At 38.4% G+C, this 21,640-nt stretch overlaps 1 protein-coding gene across 6 annotated transcripts in view; it reads left to right on the top strand.

Annotated features, from left to right (window-relative positions):
* The window catches only part of ADGRB3 (adhesion G protein-coupled receptor B3), an 854,624-nt gene that overhangs the window by 460,730 nt on the left and 372,254 nt on the right, over positions 1-21,640 (top strand). For all 6 annotated transcript variants that reach the window (XM_070073912.1, XM_070073911.1, XM_002714525.5 and 3 more), the window contains 2 exons: positions 1,072-1,147; positions 17,277-17,379. In XM_070073912.1, the coding sequence (XP_069930013.1) occupies positions 1,072-1,147; positions 17,277-17,379 (179 nt within the window). The remainder of the gene's footprint in view (positions 1-1,071; positions 1,148-17,276; positions 17,380-21,640) is intronic.

Raw genomic sequence — 21,640 nt, 5'->3', positions numbered from 1 at the left:
AAGCCCATGAGAGCATTTCAGGCATGGAAAGCCAAGACACTGTGGCAAAAAATATCTTAAATGAAGGATCTCTGTGAGTGAGACCCCAGTGGTAGGAATGGACCATCAAAGAAGGATGTACTTTTCTCTGAAGGGAGCAGAGAACTACTTTTCTTATGGCCCTGTCTGAATACTGCCAGAGTTTGTGGTCACAGAAGGCTTCTGTAACCTTTGCAGCTCATGGCAAGAGCTCAGCTCGTGGCAAGACATCATAAATAAGAGTGTTAATTGTTAAATTAACAACAGAAGTCACTGTGCACTTACTCCCTATGCAGGCCCTCTATCCTTAATGAGTTGCACTATCTGAGAATTAACTGCAAAACTTGTTCTCAAACAGTACTTTATACATTGTGTGTGTGGGGGGGGGTGCAAACTGTTGAAATCTTTACTTAGTATAGAGTTGGTCTTTCGTATATAAAGTTAATTAAAAATGAATCTTAATAAAGAATGGGATGGGAGAGGGAGTAGGAGGTGGGATGGAAGTGGAGGTGGGAGGGTGGGTATGGATGGAAGAACCACTATATTCCTAAACGTGTACCTATGAAATTTGCATTCATTAAGTAAAAGCATAAAAAAGAATACCTATGTAAAATGTGGGATATACTTGAATGCTACAAAATAAAGATACGAAATTTGTCTTGTTAAAAAGAAAAAAAAGCAACATTGTGTCCTTATTGTCACTAAAGATTTTTGACCTTTAAACTTAATGCTCCAAAAGAGAATTGGCACTCTTTTCCCATGTAATTAGGAATTTAAACGCTTTAAATGCAACTAAAACAACTTCTTGTCTCAGTATTTTGAAGGAATATTTGTTTCGTGATGAAAAACTACCAAAAATACATCTTACAGAACTATCATCAATGTAAAGAGTAGATAACCTGTCCTATGCATGGTTAGGAATGTATTTATCTACTCAGCTTCATTTTTTCATCAAAAACTACAAGAATACTCTGTGATGAATGTGTTAAAATTTTATAAAATATCATCTTTTCCTTGCTGTTTTACTAATATTTTTAATGTTATTCTTTCTAGAATTAGATGAGTCATCTGTATTTGTTCTTGGAGCAGTTCTATATAAAAATTTAGATCTAATTTTGCCCACTTTGAGGTAAGCTACAAAGTAATAAGCTGTTGTAATCTTTGTAAATTATTCTAAAATGTGATTATAGCTCATTCTATGAAAATTGTCAAATAAGCTTTGGTAATACAAAAGGCTTTTCTTAAATGGAATGGAAAATACCAATTTAATGAATAGGTCATTAGCATATTATGCATTTGAAAACAACTAGAAAAGACAATTTTGGTGTCTGATTATAGCCCTGAGTTTCTTTTGTAGCTAATCATGACTTGCCTTAAGACTGAAAAAAAAAATTCAATTCTCTTTAATAGGATGGGTCATTGTAAAAATTAATTTGTCTTCTTTCTTTATTTGTGCTTAATGATGCTGTTCATCAACATTACATGAAATTACAGGAGTGTCATGATGACAGGGAAAGCATGGTTTTGTTTCTCATTTGCACAGACCTCAATTTGTTTAGAAATAAATTTTCAATTACAATTACATTAAGAAAAATGATATTGTTCAATTAGAGAACTATTTTGGGAAGAAATTATTTTGATTTCTTTCTTCCTAGTCATAAAATAACGATTACAAATGTAATTCTACCAACATTAATTTATTTTCTCTGTTGTCTTATCTGTTTTGCCAAATCTCACAGAACATATCATTCACATGTATTAGGAGAGTGATGTTATCACTCATGATGATCGTTTCCTCCATACCACACCATTTTAGAGAATTTAAACCAAGTTGTATTTTAGTAACACACAGCCACTGTCGCACTTACCTTTTTCTCATGCGATCATAAATAAAGCTTTAAGTGTTTAGGGATGAGAGAATCTGAATGATGTGTATAGTTATACCAGGGCACAACAAATAGACTAATAATAAAAACAATTAGAGTTTAGTCCAGCAGAAAATGATCTCCAAGGAAGCAGCAGTGAACAGTTGAGATTCTTTGAAAAAAATCCTCCTGTGTGAAGCATGTCATGACCATTCATGTGTTGTTTTGTTGATGGAATGCAGGTCCTCTGTCAGCCATAGAGACAATCATGGGAAGTTGAGTTTTCTTTTCTCTCTTCTCCTTTACATAGAATTCAGGATTTATGTTTGGTTTTGCTTTGCTAATAAACAATTCTCAAAAGTAATTCTCTCAATTAATCAATTTTTTAATTAAAAGACATTAGACATGTTACAGAAAAAAATATCCATAGTTACTCTTCCACTGTCCATAGGATGTTTATTGGAGGAGCATTGTGCTGAACTTGAAAAGGCTCAGATAATCAAAGTTAGACAGTTATTTCCACAAGATGTTCATTTATATAAAACTTATTGCACAAGCAGTCCAGAGTAAACACTTAAAATTAGGTGACCCATGTTTTAATTTCAACTTAACATGACAAGAGTTTTATAAGCTTGTCTGGTCACTCAACAATTGTCCACCTTCAGTCCCCTTTAAAATAAAAGCACATTTATGCGCAGTATTCGCCTTATTTTGCCTAGAGAGTTGTAGTGAATGCAAGTAAAATATTCAACACAAAAATGCAGTAGATGATCAATTACTTTTCCTCCTAGTCTAGCAAAGTTACAGTATGATTAATCTAATTCTGTGTAATATCATAGAACTCACTTCTCTTGCACAAAGGAAATCAGGTTATTTCAAGTTTGATTAAAAAAATCTATGCAGTCAAGGACATTTGAAATTAATCCAGAGATATCAGACATTGTGGAAAAAGAAGAAAATATTTAATTAGTGTTTTAGTATTTTTTTAATCATGGGAGAGGCAGTTTTCACTTATATTTTATGGATAGATTAATGGATATATTGTGGATAACTTAATATAGCACAGAAGAGTCTGGAAGAGTGGCTCACTTAATACCACATTTGATACAAAGAGATTCAGAAAGCCTAGGGGTCAGTCATGGACTTATGAAAAATATGCAAAATGTGGAAAAGGAACTTGAAGCTTCTTTCTTTTTTTAAGATTTATTTTCATTTGACAGTCATAATTACAGAGAGATAGACTGAGTCTTCCATCCTCTGATTCACTCCCCAGGTGGCCACAATGGCCAGCCCTGGGACAGGCCAAAGCTAGGAGCTAGAAGCTTCATCCAGGTCTCCCATGTAAGCTACATGACCCCAAACACTTGGGCCATCTTCTGTTGGTTTTCCCAGGCCAGTATCAAGGAACTGGATCAGAAGTGGAGCAGCCAGGACTGGAACCAGCATCCGTATGGGATGCTGGAGGCATTACAGGCAGCATTCAAACTTCAGAATTTCGACCTTTGTTATAGAAAGTTTGTGTATATTCTTCAGACTGAAATCTTTACTAATCTCTGTATAAGAATTATGAATATGCAATCAGTACAAAGTAACAGGAGGAATAAGCTCTATGTTCTGCAGATAACAACCATTTATATTTAAAATAGCTAAAAGAGAGGATTTTAAATGTTCTCACCACAAAAAAAGTTAAAAGTTGGGAATGATAGATACTTTACCCTTATTTGAACATTACTCAATTTTTACAATATTAAAACATCTTTCTGTATCTCATAAACATGTACAGGCATTATGTGCCAGTTAATAATTTTAAAGTTTTTATGAATATATATATATGTATACTCATACTTTCTGTCTAGAAAAAGAGTCATGAAATGACCATCAGAAAACTAGTCATTGACTAGAGATAATGACAATATCAAGCTCCAGATGAAATGTTTACGTAATCTTTAAAAATGGCATACCAGTGTTAACTCTTTTTTTTTTTTTTTTAAGTATAGTGGGTAATGTGACCATTATGTGTTCTCAGGCTTGTTTTTTGGATTTTTCAAGAAATTCTTTCAGGTGCAAGCATTTGGCACAGCAGTTAAGCCTAATCCCACTCAGAGTGCCCAGGTTTAGTCCTGCCTCAACTCCCAATTCCTGCTTCCTACTAATGTACATCTGGGAGATGATGGCTCCAATTGTAGGATACCCATGGTGGAATTTCCAGCTCTTGGCTTCAGACTGGTCCAACTCTGGATGCTGCAGGCAACTGGGGAGTTAGCACCCAGCCAAAGGGAGAGAGTTTTTCTCTCTCTCTCTCTTACTCACTGTTCTTGAAAAAAATGAAAATCTTCCAAGAATTCTAGTAAGTGACTGTACCAAATTAGAAATCTGCTAAATAAGAGTATAACTTCTGGGGCAGGCGCTGTGGCATAGTGAGTAAAGCCTCGGTTTGTGACACTAGCATATCGTATGGGTCCCAGCTGCTTTACTTCTGATCCAGCTCCTTCCTAATAGCCAGGGAAAAGCAGCAGAAGATGGCCCAGATATTTGGGCCCTTGCCACCCATGTGGAAGAGTCGGATGAAGCTCCTGGCAAGTGGCTTTGGCCTGGCCCTGCCCTCGCCATGTGGCCATCTTAGGAGTGAACCAGCAAATGGAGGACTTTCTCTGTCTCTCCCTCTGTTATACTAACTTTCAAATAAATCTTAAAAAAAAAAAAAAAAAGAATATGCCTTTTAACAGACAAGGGTGATTCTTTCACAATCACTCAGTAAACATTTGCTAAGCAACAACTTTGCTGATGGCACTATATTAATGGTTTTAAATCTCCTCTATTGTCAAAATGCCCAGAGCAGTCATTAATAAATAATAAAGGGTGAAGGATGTTTTCTGGAATAATTGTTCTATTTTTCAGCATATCCTATGTAAGCCATTTTAAAAACTAAGGTTCATAGAAGTTCAATGTTATACTTTGAAGCCATTTTAGGAACAGAGGAATAAAATACATATATCTCATTGTTTAACCATATAATTTTGTGTTACTTGAACACAGAAAGAAAGGATATGTCTTCTTACGGAAACTGAAAAATGTACAAATTTATTCAGTATGTTAATTGATTATTTATAAATTTTCTTGGAATTTATCCTCCGTGGAGAAAGTTTGTCATAAACAAAATGATGTTAGGTTTGCTGTTAGATTTCCAGAAATTTTATGTTTTGGTATAATAATTTTCAAAATCATACTTTGCATCATTTCCCTTGTGGGGACTATGAAGGAGGACTTTACAGAATGTTTAAAATAAATATAAAATATATTTTTTTAAATATAAGACATTATTCTGAGGAATAAAGTGGGAGTCTCAGGATAGCACAGATTTAGTTTGAACTTGAGATTAGTATCCCTCCTTCAATTGAAGGAATAATTTGAATCTATTTAAATTTAAAAGGAAAGACAAACAGAGAAATGAAAGTTGCAGCTTGAAGAATAATAGATGTATGTATATTAGCAGAAGCAAAGAAAAGAAATATCTAAGTAATAAAGTAAATATGCAAACTATTCATGTCTTTGTATGAAGCCACGTCTAATTTATATTTATTTTAAACATTCTGTAAAGTCTTCCTTCATAGTCCCCACAAGGGAAATGAGATATTAATTCTGCAAGACAATTTAAAATGGTGACATCTCAAATCTCATCTTTTAGATGAGATACCTGATATCCTACAGCTAGAATGACCTGCCCAGGATTATATATCTAATCTGAAACAGATCTAATCCAGCTCAATTCTCTTGTCAGCCAAAACAAGACTCTTTCATTCACCATATCTCAGCGCTTCTATGCTGCTAATATTAATTTCCTTAAACAAGATAAACTGTGGTTAGCAATATGGACTGTGATTTTGTGTGAATAGACATGTTATTCTCTGTAAAAAGTATTGTACAGTCCAGGAGGGAGGTGGCTATGTGTGTGAAAATCTCAGGGAGCCCTGGTTTGACCTGATGGCACCAAACTAGGCAGTCAACACCAAGGCATGAGTTTGTGATTCCTCCCACCCCTCACAATCACTTAACGTGTTTGACAGATGAAGGCGGGACAGCTCAGGCCACAGAATCCTCTGGGGTAGACATGACACACAGACCCCACTTACATAAAGAAATTCACAAACACCTACAGCCTGACTAGCTCATAATTTGCCTTGAGAACTTAACTCATTTTCATAATACTTGTGGAGATAAATTTGGTAATGTCAAAACTTAAAAATTGTTGTAGCAATTCTACTTCTAAGAATCTTCATTAAGGAAATTATCTCTAAGAAAATCGGAATTATACCCAACCATAGATACACCCAAGTCAAAACTTTAAGAAATAGTTGTAAACAATCTATTCTCTGACTCATTTCATTGATGGAAGTTCCAGTTTTGTAGAAAAACCACTGTACTGCTGAATATGTGAACAGTGTGTGGTTTTCCTTGTAAGACATATGGAAAATTTAGTCCGTAAAAGAAAAAAAAAGCCAATATATTTTAATGTAGCTGTTAACATTCAAGATAGTACAAAGAATCTAACTAAAATTGCACACAAATTTTGTGGTATAGCAATGCCAGAAAAAAAATACATATGAATTAAAAATTACAAGTTATCATAAACCAATAGTAGTTAGATGATATCTTTTTTTTTTTTTTTTGATAGGCAGAGTGGACAGTGAGAGAAAGAGAGAGACAGAGAGAAAGATCTTCCTTTTCTGTTGGCTCACTCCCCAATGGCTGCTGCGGCCAGCGCACCACGCTGATTCGAAGCCAGGAACCAGGTGCTTCTCCTGGTCTCCCATGCGGGTGCAGGGCCCAAGCACTTGGGCCATCCTCCACTGCCCTCCTGGGCCACAGCAGAGAGCTGGACTGGAAGAGGAGCAACCAGGACAGAATCCAGCGCCCCAGCCAGGACTAGAACCTGTGTGCTGGTGCCACTGGTGGAGGATTAGCCTACTGAGCTGCAGCGCCGGCCAGACAATATCTTTTAAAAATAAGCAGATTTCCATATGGCAAAATCATATAGGATTCCTGTCAAGTGCAGTAACTTGATAAATTATGGTTAAATTTTTGTATATCTAGGCCGGCACCGTGGCTCACTGGGCTAATTCTCTGCCTGCGGCGCCGGCACTCCTGGTTCTAGTCCCGATTGGGCGCTGGTTCTGTCCCAGTTGCTCCTCTTCCAGTCCAGCTCTCTGCTGTGGCCCAGGAAGGCAGTGGAAGATGGCCCAAGTGCTTGGACCCTGTACCCGCATGGGAGACCAGGAGGAAGCACCTGGCTCCTGGCTTCAGATCAGTGCAGCACGCAGGCCGTAGCAGCCATTTGGGGGTTAACCAATGGAAGGAAGACCTTTCTGTCTCTCTCTCACACTAACTCTGCCTGTCAAAAAGAAAAAAAAAAAGAAATTTTTGTGTATTTAGGAAATGGAACTCGTTTGAGTTCCCAATATTATAGGAATTCAACAAAAACAGGAAAAGAAAATGAAGTAAATAATGTTGAAAATAATAAAAAAAAACAAAGGCAATCACTTTTACACAAGTGCACCCTGAAGGCAATGAACTAAAAGTAGTCAGTTCTGTGAAGAGAGCATTTTCTTTAGTTTCAGTACCTCAAGTTTTAGCCTTGCTTCTTCAATCTTAGAGTGCACTGAAACCTTGTAATTTCATGACATGTATCTTGTGGTAATGTCCTATCATGAAGATACTAACAATTAAAATTATCCATGGAGATGATAAATTGCTCCGGCCGTAGCTGCCATTTGGGGAGTGAACCAATGGAAGGAAGACCTTTCTCTCTGTCTCTCTCACTGTTTAACTCTGTCAAATAAATTAGAAAAAAAAAAGTGAACTGACTTCCTGAACATTTTTGTTATTCTAAGTTCTATATTTCTTAATAAACCTAACTTGAAATTCTACTTGGTTTCTGTGGGGAGCAACTCGGACTAGACTAAGTTACTGGAATTAAGACTTATTCTATGCATCTGCTCTCCCACAATATGGCACTGAGAGAGAGCCCAAACAACCTCTACACAGCTGCCTCTCGCCAGTTTGACTGATGAGATGCAGGAGCTGATCCTGCTCCTGATTGGAGGAGAGCAGCATGCTCGGCGTGTGGGTAGCAGAGTTGGGATTGGTGGAAGAGGACTATAAAGGAGGAGAGAGGCAACATGCACCAGGAACATCCGGATAACATCTGAGCAGCCCCCGAGAGAGCCGGCCGGCGGTGTGCCGCTCCCCCGCGGAAGTGGGGAAGGTGGCAGGGGGAACCGCCCTTCCACGGAGGTGGAGGGGTCGGCAGCCAACCCGGGAAGGACCAGCAGCAAACCCGGGAAGGGCCAAGCAGACAAAAGAACAGCACAGGGTCTAGTGTCGTTCCTCCGCGAAGAGGGGGAGCGGCATAATGGTGCCGTGACTCGGATAGGAAACCTAGGAGGGATAAAATGGGAAGAAGCGGGAAAATACCGGAGAGAGAGACTAGCAAAGAGCCTAGGGAAAAGCCGGACGGAAAAAGTGCAGGGAGAAATCTAGGGTTGAAAGTGAAAGTGAAAGCTAGAAGAAACTTAGACTTGGATATGGACTATGGGGGGAAGCTGGGAGAAATCTAAGATTAAAAGCGAAAGTGAAAGCTAGAAGAAACAGACTCGGCTACGGACTGTGGGGAGAAGCCAGGAGAAATGAGAGAGAAATATTGCAGGAAGAAAAGTTAAGAAAAGTACCGGGTAGAGAAAATAAGTTAGGGAAAGTGAAGCCGCGGGGGTAGGCCGAAGCGGAGACGTAAGCTAGGTTGGAATTCGTCAAGTCAGCCCGGAGAGAAAAAGACAGGAAGCCAAACCGAAAAGCAGATACGTAAGCTAGGTTGGGATCCGTCAGATTAGCCCGGGGAGCAAAAGACGGGAAGCCAAACCAAAAAGCGGAGACGTAAGCTAGGTTGGAATTCGTCAGGTTAGCCCGGGGAACTTAGACTGAAGACCGGTAGCGGAAACGTGAGCTAGGCCGTGATTCACGGAAGCCGCCGAGCGCAGAGAAAGCGCGCGGGGCACAAGCGGAGAGAGCGCATGGGGCGCGAGTAGGTAGGAGAGTGCAGGGCTGGCGCGGAGGGGAAGCCGTGGTGCAGGCACAAAGGGCGCGGAGACCACAGAGTGCGCGCGAAGCTGGGAAGCCACGCAGATGAGAGAAGCACGGGCTGAAGCCACGCAGAGCCGGGAAGCCGCCACGGGGCGAGGCGCTGAGAAGCAGCCTCGGGGCGGGCTCGGGGAAGCCACGGGGATAAGAGAAACAGAAGTATAGAAGTAAAATGAGAGGAAATAGGAATGCTGGCAGATAGAAGTAAAATAGGAGAGATAGGAATGCACTGAGATAGAGAAATAGAGAAAAATAAGGCCTCCCCACAACACGGCAATGAGAGGGCTTGGATTCGGTCTGCCTGATTAGGCAATAAGCACCAGCAGGCAGCTCGAGCAGAGTATGAGCCGCTGGTCACCGAAGATAGGCACGAATCAACATCAACAAGTCTCCCCACAACACAGCAAAGAGAGGGCTTGGATTCGGTCTGCCTGATTAGTAAGACGATAAGCACCTGCGGGCAGCTAGCAGAATATCCGCTGCAGGTCACCGAAGACAGGCACGTTATCAACACCAATAAGTCTCCCCACAAGACAGCAATGAGAGAGCTCGGATTCGGTCTTCCTGATTAGTAAGGTGATAAGCGCCTGCAGGCAGCTCGAGCAGAGCATGCACTGCAGGGCACCGAACACAGGCACGCATCAGCGCCTAAAAACCTCCTCACAACATGGCGAAGAGAGGACCCGGGTTCAGTTTGCCTGATTGGTAGGGCAATGTCTCAGAACATCCTGTTGCTATACCACCATATTGGCCCCACCACCCTAGGCACCAAGCTTTCAATTTTTTTACCATAAGCTATTATGTTAGCCTTGCATATACGGTCTTTACGATGTTGAGATCATTTTCTTCTATTCCTAGTTTGTTTAGTGTGTTTTATTTTTATTAAAAGGTGTTGAATTTTGTCAGATACTATTCTCCAACAGTTGATATAATTATGTTACTTTCATGTTTAGTATTTTAATGTGGTCTATTACATTGATTGATTCTCATGTCTTGTATTGTCTTTTAATTCCTGGATTTATTGATCATGGTATATAATATTTTTAATGTGCTACTAAATTAAGATTACTAGAATTTTATTCAAGATTTTTACTTCAATGTTTGTTGGGTATATTTGTCTGTAGTATTCTATTCATACTGTAGTTTTGTCTGATTTTAGTATCCAGGTATGGAGGCCTCAGAAAATGAGTTTGAGAGTGATACCTTCTTCAGTTTTTTTGGTAGGGTTTAAGAATGGTTGATACCAATTCTTTAAATGTTTTGTAGAATTCTCCAGTAGAATCCTATGGGTGTGGGATTTTCTTTGTTGAGAGGTTTTTTTATTTGATTCAATCTTTTTGTTAGATAATAAGATTATTTTGAAAATTTATTTATTTTAGATTTTATTTATTTATTTGAGAGGTAGAGTTATAGACAGTGAGCAGGAGAGATGGAGAGAAAGATATTCCTTCCATTGGTTACCCCCCAAATGGCCGCTACGGCCAGCGCTGTGCCTCTCCAAAGACAGGAGCCAGGTGCTTCCTCCTGGTCTCCCATGTGGGTGCAGGGACCAAATACTTGGGCCATCCTCCACTGCCTTCCTGGGCCACAGCAGAGAGCTGGACTGGAAGAGGAGCAACAGGGACAGAATCCGGTGCCCCAACCGGGACTAGGACCCTGGGTACCAGCACTGCAGGTGGAGGATAAGCCTAGTGAGCTACAGCACCGGCCCTGAAAATCTATTTTTTATAATTAAGTATAGTAAGTTTTATGATTCTAGAAATATTTCCATTTCTTTTAGGTTATCCTGTTGTCATATAAGTAGTTCTACCACAGTTCATAGTAGTCACTTACAATCATCGTTACTTCTGTGACTTCAATTATAAATTCTCCATTTCTTATTTGTTATTTGATTTTTCATTTTTCTCTCATTGGTCTAGAACAGTGTATCGATTTTGCTTATTTTTTCAAAAAACCAACACTTAGTTACATTCATTTTCCTTTTTGTGTATTTTTACTCTAGTTTTTTGTGTTTTTTTTTTCTCTAGCTCTCTGAGGTTTCCTTTTTTTTTTTTTTAATTTCTGACAGGCAGAGTTAGACAGTGAGAGAGACAGAGAGAGAGAGTTATATATATATACATTGAGAGAGAGACATAGAGAAAGGTCTTCCTTCCGTTGGTTCACTCCCCTAATAGCTGCCATGGCTGGCGCTGCGTCCATCTGAAGCCAGGAGCCAGGTGCTTCCTCCAGGTCTCCATGAGGGTGCAGGGACCCAAGCACTTGGGCCATCCTCCACTGCCCTCCCGGGCCACAGCAGGGAGCTAGATTGGAAGAGGAGCAACCGCGACTAGTACCCAGCGCACCAACCGGGACTAGAACCTGGGGTGCTGGCACCACAGGCGGAGTAGTAGCCAAGTGAGCCTCAACACCAGCCTAGTTCTCTGATTTGTAAAGTTATATTTTATTATTTGAGATATTCTTTTTATAAAGTAGGTGTTTAAAACTATAAATTTTTTTCTTAATAGACTTCTATGACATCCCATAAGTTTTCTATGCTGTATTTGCATTTGTTTAAACATGTTTTCTAATATGTCCCATGATTTCTTTTTTGACCCTTTGTGCAAAAATGTTTTGTTTAATTTTTACATACTTTTAAATTTTCCTTTGGATATTTATTGTTTTCTAATTTAATTCCATGGAAGTAGAAAAGATACCTTGTATGATTTCAGTCTTCTGCAATTTGTTGTCACTTGTTTTGTGGCTTAATATGTGACCTATCCTAGAAAATTTTCAGTGTCTACCTGAGAAGAATATATTCTCTGCTGTTATTGTGTGGAATGTTCTATATATGTTTGTTAAGTACATTTTATCGTCTATTTTGTTCATATCCTAAATCTTATTAAGGAGTCTGATTGATATATCCATTATAAAAATAAGGTATTGAAATTTTCTGGTATGTTACTGAATATTTCTACCATAAGCTTAGTCAGTTTTTGCTTCATATATGCAGATTTTCTGCTGTCAGGGGAACTTACAATATTTTTAAATTGTTACATGTTCTTGGTGTATTGAATTTTTTTGTTATCTAATGTTCCTCTTTGTCTCTTATGGAAGTTTTTAACCTGGGGCCTATTTTATCTAAGTGTGTCCAATTATCTTCTTTTTTGAATGTCATTTATGGGAAATATTTTTCTTTCACTTTCATTTTCAGTCTGTCTTTATAACTTTATAACTTTCAGTACAAAAGCCTTTTCTTTTAAAGATTTATTTATTTATTTGAAAGACAGAGTTACAGAGATAGGCAGAGGCAGAGAGAGAGAGAGAGGTCTTCTATCCTTTGGTTCACTCCCCAAATGGCCACAAGGACCGTAGCTGGGTCAGTCTGAAGCCAGGAGCCAGGACCCTCCTCCAGGTCTCCCACATGGGTGCAGGGCCCCAAGGACTTGGGCCATCCACTACTGTCTTCCCAGACCATAGCAGAGAGCTCGATCAGAAGTGGAGCAGCCGGGACTCAAACCGGTGCCCATATGGGATGCCGGCACTGAAGGCAGCGGCTTTACCCACTACACCACAGTGCTGGCCCCAGTTATATTAGTCTTTGTAACTGCAATGAGTCCTTTGTAGATAGTTCTGCTGTATTTTTAATTTAATTTAAGGTAACTATTTAATTTTAAGGTAACTTTAAGATAATGGGACCAAAACATTTTAAGGCTTTGCACACATTGTCAAGAGTAAGTTGGTTCTACTTTTAGTTTTAGAATCAAACTACCACAAGTCTCAAGGACAGGGAAGAACTTCATTACTTTAGTCATAAAATCCATTTGGCTATAAGATTTGCTTTCCTGACAGTGAATACAAACATACACTCAGCCAGGAAGCATTAGCAGATCACAAAGCCTGATATGGCACATCAGGAGCCAGCTATTCACTTATGCAAACTAGAGTAAATTCATGGAATAAATTAAAGATAATTTACTATACACTTAAAAAAGGGGGGAGTTATTACATAACATAAATTTTTCTAATTTTTCCTTCCTTGGGCATTTTAATACCACCATATGGACATTACATTTTAAATAAACTTGGCCACAATTTTAATATTTTATTTACTATGCATTTATTTTTAAAAATATTTATTTATCTGAAAGGCAAAATTGTAGAGAGACAAAAGGACACACAAAGAAAGACACATTGAGATCTTCCATCCACTGACCACTCCCTAAATGGCCACAATGGCCAAGGCCGGCCAAAGCCAGGAGCCTGAAACTCCATCTGGGTCTCCCATGTATGTGGCAGGGGCCCAAGTACTTGAGCCAACTTCTGTTGCTTTCCCAAGTACATTAGCAGGGAACTGGAGGAGAAATGAAGCAGCCCAGACTTGAATAGGCACTCATAGAATCCCGCATCACAAGTCACAGCTTAACTTGCTGTGTCACAGCCTGGGCTCAAGTATTTGACAAGACATTCTAACATATTTTGAGCATTAAAATGAGCAAGTGGGGCTGGCATTGTGACATAGCAGGTAGAGCTTCCACCTGTGATGCCCACATCCCTTATGGGTACTGGTTCATGTCCCTGCTGCTGTACTTCCAGTCCAGCTCCCTGCTAATGGCTTGGAAAGCAGTGGAAGATGGTCCAAGTGTTTGGGCTCCTGCCAAGATCCTGAGACAGCCCCCGACATTGTGGTCATCTGGAGAGTGTACCAGCAGTTTCTTTAAATAAAGAAAATAAATAAAATGTGCCAAGCATAATGCAAATGAAGATATATCAATGATATGTACAAATTGTGCCCTCATTGACTTTATAAATTTAGATTATAATTTTAGGAAGGAGGCATGCATAGAATGATAAATTGCTATAAAGATGGGTGCGTGTTACTGTGTTGTAGTACAAGATGAGGGATAGTCACATAAATTAGATGAGCATATCTAAATTTAAGTGCACAAATAAATGGTCACATATTCCTTCCCAAATAGTTTTTAAATATTTTACAACATGGGACCAATGTTGGGGGCATTGTGGCACACTGAGAAAAACTGCCACCTGTTTCACTGGCATCTCATATGGGTGCCAGTTGGAGCAACTGGCATCTCACATGGGTGCCAGTTGCTCCACTTCCTATCCAACAGCCTGCTGATGTACCTGGGAAAGCAGTGGAGGATGACCCAAGTACTTGATGGCCCTGTACCCATGTAGGAGACCCAGAATAAGCTACTATATCCTTGCTCCTGATTCATGACCAGCCCAACTCCAGCTGTTATGGTCATTTGGGTAGTGAAGTAGCGGATGGAAGCTCTCTCTCTGTGCAACTCTGCCTTTCAAATAAATAAATATTTTTTAAAATGAGGCAACACACATTTGCATACACCCATACACAATGCAAAACCATAAAACAGACTCCTTCCTTTAGGGATCTTTTCCACAAGCCCAATAAAGTACAACATACACGCATAGGGCTGTTTGTCTTAGCTACTTCCTTTCTCAAAGTCCAGTCCCCAGAGAACAAAATCCCTACATTCTCATACCCACAGAGAACTTCACACATACCTTTTTAAAATTTGATTTGTTTATCTGAAAGGGAGAAAAGGAGAGAACCCATCTGCTGATTCACTTCCTATAACAACCCTGAGAGAAATCAATCCAGGACTCTCATGTGGGTGTCAGAAACCCAATCACTTGAACCATCACTGCTGACTCCCAGGGTCCAAATTAGCAGCAATATAGAGACAGGAGTAGAACCTGGATCTGGGATTTGATCATCCCAACCTGCATCTTAACCAATCCCATTAGTGTCTTAACATAATCTCAAATTTCAATACAAGAATACCTACATCTGTATTTCCCAATAATTTATCCAGCTATGCAACTTAAAAAAATACAAATACACACGTGCTATAAAAATTAACAAACATGAATTAAAAATAACAACCATTGGATTTTCTCTGTGGCACAGAAATTGGATTATAAATATTTCCAAAGCAAAGAAGCAGATGGAATTTGGGGGATGCATCATATTGTTGTGTTGTCAAGTAACCAAACCAAAATCCAAACATACTCGGGCTGATCTGAGGGGAAAAAAAGGAACTTGTATTTATGCATTCAAGACCAATTGTTATCTGAGAGAAACTGCCTTAATTTTTCTGGTGGTGACAGGCAGACATTCCTTCAACTCCCAACTATATACCTTGCTGTTGGCTGGGAGGCCTGTCAGCTCTGCTAATGTAATCAATCACCCAGGATCACCTCCCAACTTTATTAATTCCCTCTGTTCCCACCTGGTCCCCTGATTGCTTTCATTCACAGAAGATAATTTGGCATACAGAAATTGACATTTAGAACTTAGTTTTTTATATCCTTTCCCATTCAGCTTACCTTCAATCGACTCATTTAGTAGCAAATGAATCAAAGGACAAATAACCAGCTCTCTCTGTTTTCAGTCATCTTCCCTCTAAGGAAAAAAATAATTTGTGTTTTGATGTTTTGTATAAATTACTATTAGGCTGAATAGCTTCCTGAGTGTTTTGCAGTTTGCTATTTGACATGACTAAATACATGATAAATGGGTTTAAAATGTTGTCATCCTCGAAATGTTCTTATAGTCATTTGCTACTAAATTTAGAAAATCCCTACAACCATGGAGTAGCTCAGCCTTCCTTTCAGCTGAAAGCTCTTGCAAAATATCATCCAATTAGAGAAAGTATTATCAACAAAAAACGTGAGGCTCAACATTGTTCTACCATTTCAGAATAATATGACTTCTTCAGTGGTACAGCCACTCTAGAAAATAGTTAGGCAAAAGCTTGTAAAAATAAACATGATTTTACCACATGATCAAGCAATTGCATTCTAAGGTATTTACCTCAGAAATATGAAAACGTATGTCCATGCAGAAAAAATGCATAGCAATTATTTGTAATAACCAAACTTGATTAGCTCTTGTTCAGAAAAACTAAAGACTAGAAGAATCTCAAAGGGTGCTTACTTAATTGGTGAATAAATCAATGTTGTTATATGTGCATTCCATGGAATATTACTTAATATACAAGGATACAGAAGAACTGTATCAGAAACATTATACTATGTGAATTATGTCAAATAGAAAAATTAGTGTACCCTATGGTTTTATTTAAAAGATATTCTGAAACAGGCAAAATCATACTGACAGCAATTCCTTGGTCACCTGGGACTATGGTGGGAATGCATGGAAACTATTTAGGGTGAGAATTCATTTGTCTGTCTTGATTGCAGTGGTGCTTCCATGGTAGTGAACAATTACCATAGTACTGCGCTGTACACTCATAATTGGTGGATTTTATTTTCTGTTAATAAAATATTTAAAAACAAAAAAAGGATGAAAAAATAACTTTTTCTTTGGCACCTAATAGGAATTCACCAGAATAATATATGCTCTATGCAAGGGCGGGTGGGTGGTTTATTTCAAAAGAAGGGATGAATATATAAATTTCTTTAAACATATAAAAGTACAATCAGATCTATAAATCTCCAAATAACAGATGTTCTGCAGCATTTTAAATTTTTTGGATGAAAACCTCCATTTGAAAAAAGTCCATTTCGTTTTTTATGTTTATAATTTTTGTAGCTAGTAAATATAATTATACATTAAAATCACTTAAGCTTCTTTGTGAACAAACTATACTCGGTAAGACATTGCAAAGGGAAAATATGTTTCTTAAATTGAGAATACTGAGATATATGTAAATATATTTGACATGTAAATATTGCTGACAAAAATGGTGGTCAGTAGCATTTATTTATCTTTAAACTCTACCAGCGTTTATGTTATTCTACATTCTAATTATTCATCTTAATGCATTTTGCTGTTTTACAAAAAATGCCAAGGTAGTGCTTGGCAAGAAGAGTATTTGGTCTTGTGAAAAGCAAAACTGTTAAGTCCTCTTTGAGATATATGAACTGCATTCATCCAAAGATGGCGCTAGAGTTTGAATTCACAATCTATCACTCTTGTAGGTGATTTAGATTTAAGTCAACAAAAGTGTGTCAGTGATGGTGCTTTTTCACTTCTTCTGCATCCAAGTTAGCAAAATGATTTTCTCTGCCAATCCTCTCCCCCAAGATTTTCTAATTCAAAATAGGCTTTGTTTATCAAAGTAAATTGCTTGTGATCATTCAAGAATAATACCATGATGTGTATGTTTTGCTTAGGATACATTTATTTAATGTCATCCTAATTTGTACTGAGCTACTATAGAAATCAGTTTTCATCAATACTTTCTCCTGATAATCATGATTATTTTGTTTCAGAAATTATACTGTCGTTAATTCCAAAATCATCGTGGTCACAATACGGCCTGAACCCAAAGCAACTGATTCGTTTCTGGAGATAGAACTAGCTCATTTGGCGAATGTAAGTACCATCTCATTGGCATTGAATTGCTTCTAGAAGTACTCTTTAAAGAATGTAAACAGTCATTCTTTTGACCAAAGAACCAGACCATATTTTTTGACCTTTCATAGTTGAAAATCGATTAATTTATTGTGAGCATTTGTATTACATATAAACAGAGTGACATAATATTCTATGCTTTTGTTCCTGAAAAGACTGTTTTCAGCTTGTCCAAGATAACAGTTAATAAATTATTTATCAGTATACACATTTTTACTGAGCTCTGTGCCAGGTACAGAGGAAGACCAAGTGACTAACAGCCTATCTATTTGGTGGAGAAGACTAGGTTTAAAATAATGTAGAAATTATAAACACAGTTACAAAGGGGAGTCTTTAACTCAGAGGAGGTGGTAGCTAGTGAGGCAGCATGTGAAAGTACTAAGTTATGGAACAAAGAAGAGATTTTATAACTATCTATGTGATCCTTTTGTCAGAGGTGAGGAAGGTGATTCCTATAAGATCTATCTTATTATACTTTGATACTTTCTTATTAAAATAAGCTAGTCTCATGTTTTACAAGGAAATACTTTCATTTTATACCTTACCAAGTTTCTATAAAATTGATCTTTACATAAAAAATAAACTGAAACAAAAATAATTAAGTCATTTTTTCAAGTTCATATATTTAGTGAATGACAGAATTTATAAACACATCCTTTGGGCTACAAAACTTGCACATTTCTTGATATTGTATAATTTCCGATTTCCCCCAAGAAATCTGCCTTGGTTTTATAAAAAAATGATAATCATCTGCCTTGTGAACAAACCACTTTTTACTAGATGCCTCACGCTTCCTAGATTGTTTAATGAAAGCTGCAAATCTTTCTACAATAACTTTCAAACATCATGATTAATATTTAAACTGTTAGGTTTTTTTCTACTTTTAACTTTTATCAAATTGTTACCATACTGGTTCTGTCCAACCTCAAGGATGTGTTTTATTTCTATAATATCTACCTCCGCATACATTAATATGGGTCTTATCTCATCATTGCATTGAAAACTAGGAGATAATTTTAACATTCTAACATTTGCTTTTGAATAAGGAATTTATGTGTTTATGTGTTCAAAATTTTTATGAATATTTATCTATTTGCTTGTTTTCTGTTTATGTTGCTAGTATTTATGATTTACAAGCATTTATTAAATATAAAAACAGTAATTCCCTGTATCAAAAAATTATTGAATTACTGAAATAAAAACACAATGTGAAAACCTCTTTCTTATGCAGAAAACTCTTCCCAAATGTACATTTAGTAGACTTTTCTAAATAAAGTTAAAATTATTATTTATAATTTAAAAAGCATGATAATTAAAGGAAAATTTTTGACAAGTTGAATAAAGAGTAACCTCAGAAATAGCATTGAAAAAATTGTCCCACAATTTTTTCAACTCAATAAAACCATTTGAAATAAACATATATAAGCTTTGAGTCAAACTTTTATCTTCTAGGACTACATTTTATTAACCAACTTACAAAAGAGGTAAACCATATATGAAAAAATTATTTCTACATATAGAAAACAGATTGTGTAATCAACAAATGTTATTAAGCACCAGTTAGATAGTGGAGTGGTAATAAAAGCATAAAAACAGATGAGATAATTACTGCAAATCATTTGGAATTAATTTGATGTTTTTAAGTATGCATATTTTGCACAAGTGAATGATCAGGTTCTCAAATATAAAAGTCCCAGGTTAAGGAAAGACTGACAAACCTATTACCAAAAAAGGGGGTGGGAGAGAAGAAGAAAAGTATTTATGCTATGGAAAAAGAAGCCTAGAAGAATTTGCATTGCCCATCTATCCCGTCATCAGAAGCCACTCCAATTACCAAACTCACAATGGAGCTTCTCTGGGCTGCTGTGGACTCCATCTATTTTAAAAAAATATTAATTTATTTAGTCAAAAGGCTAAGAGAGAAGGGGAGGGAGGGGAGAGAAGGAAGGTAGGGGTAAGAGAGAGAGAGGGAGAATGAGATTGAGATCTTCCATTGCTGGTTTACTCTCCTAATTACCACAACATCTGGGGTTGGGCATGTCTGAAACTGGGAGCCAGGAACTCTTGCTAGGTCTCTCAAATAGGTGGTAGGGGCTCTTCCTGCACTGCTTTCTCAGGCACATTAGCAGGAAGCTGGTTAGGAATTAGAGCAGCCAGTACTCCAACTGGCACTCCCATATGGGATGGTGGCTTCACAAGCAGAGGCTTAACCCACTAGGCCACTATGTCCCCTCCCTCTATTTTAACCATATATTGCACTGCTGCCTGTACAATTTATATATAGCCCTTCATGCTTTGCTGTTTTGAATTTCTAATACTTGTTGCATCTATACTAATCTTATCACCCAAATTAACTTGTAAGGAAGGAATATGTGACTGATGTATTGAATATATTAATGTCTTCATTTATTTATTTATTTGAGAGAGAAGGAAAACACACGACAAGCACACTCCCCTCTGCTGAGTCACTCCCTAAATGTCCAGAAGGAGCCAAGAATTCAATCCATATTTCCTACATAGGTTTCAGAGACCCAACTACTTTAGCTATCACCTGCTGCCTCCCAGAGTGTTTTTTTTTTAAACTTTTATTTAATGAATATAAATTTCCAAAGTACAGCTTATGTGTGGGGAGCAACTGGGACTAGACTAAGTTACTGGAATTAAGACTTATTCTATGCATCTGCTCTCCCACAATATGGCGCTGGGAGAGGAGGAAACAGCTTCTACACAGCTGCCTCCAGTTCAACCAACAAGCTGCAGGACCTGCTCCTGATTGGAGGAGAGCAGCGTACTCGGCGTGTGGGTAGCAGAGTTGGGATTGGTGGAAGAGGACTATAAAGGAGGAGAGAGACAACATGCACCAGGAACACCTGAGGAACATCTGAGCAGCCCCCGAGAGAGCCGGCCGACGGTGTGCCGCTCCCCCGCGGAAGTGGGGAAAGTGGCTAGGGGGAACCGCCCTTCCACGGAGGTGGAAGGGTCGGTAGCCAACCCGGAAAGAACCAGCAGCAAACCCAGGGAGGGCCGAGCAGACAAAAGAACAACGCAGGGTCCTGTGTCGTTCCTCCATGAAGAGGGGGAGCGACACTTATGGATTACAATGGCTTCACCCCCATAACGTCTCTCCCACCCACAACCCTCCCATTTCCCACTCCCTCTCCCCTTCCATTCACATCAAGATTCATTTTCGTTTCTCTTTATATACAGAAGATCAGTTTAGCATACATTAAGTAAAGATTTCAACAGTTTGCTCCCACACAGAAACATAAAGTGAAAAATATTGTTTGAGTGCTAGTTATAGCATTAAATCTCAATGTACAGCACACTAAGGACAAAGATCCTACATGAGGAGTAAGTGCACAGTGACTCCTGTTGTTGACTTAACAAATTGACACTCTTGTTTATGGCCTCAGTAATCACCCTAGGCTCTTGTCATGAGCTGCCGAGGCTATGGAAGCCCCCTGAGTTCACTGACTCTGATAATTTTTAGACAAGGCCATGGTCAAAGTGGAAGTTCTCTCCTCCCTTCAGAGAAAGGTACCTCCTTCTTTGATGACCTGTTCTTTCCACTGGGATCTCACTCGTGGAGATCTTTCATTTAGGTTTTTTTTTTTTTCCCCCAGAGTGTCTTGGCTTTCCATGCCTGAAATACTCTCATGGGCTTTTCAGCCGGATTTGCATGCCTTAAGGGCTGATTCTGAGGCAGGAGTGCTGTTTAGGACATCTGCCATTCAATGGGTCTGCTGTGTATCTCACTTCAAATGTTGGATCATTCTCTCCCTTTTTTATTCTATCCCAAAGGGATCACATAAACAAGAATAGTGTCTGCAAATACTAGCTGATAGAATAAAAAAGGGAAAGCCAGAGTGTGTTTTAACAAGAAGCTGGAAATGGAAAAGGAGTGAGGACCAAAACCCAGGCACATGGATATAGGATTTGGGCATCCCAAACAGTGTCTCTTTTTTTCTTTAAATATTTATTTGTTTATTTGAAATCAGAGTTAGAGAGAGGAAGAGACAGAGAGAAAGAGATGTTTCACCCACATATTCACTTCCCAGGTGGCCACAGCAACCAGGAGAGGGCCAGGATAGAGCCAGGATGAAGTCAAGAAACAGGAACTTCCTCGAGGTCTCCCATGTGAGTGGCAGGGGCCCAAGTACTTGGGCCATATTCTTCTACTTTTCCCAGGAACTTGCAGGAAGATGGATCAAAAATGGAGCAG

This window comes from Oryctolagus cuniculus, chromosome 5, assembly GCF_964237555.1.
Source record: "Oryctolagus cuniculus chromosome 5, mOryCun1.1, whole genome shotgun sequence".
Lineage (NCBI taxonomy): Eukaryota > Metazoa > Chordata > Mammalia > Lagomorpha > Leporidae > Oryctolagus > Oryctolagus cuniculus.
The sequence above is the reverse complement of the archived record's forward strand: the minus strand, read 5'-3'. Positions and strand labels throughout refer to the sequence as shown.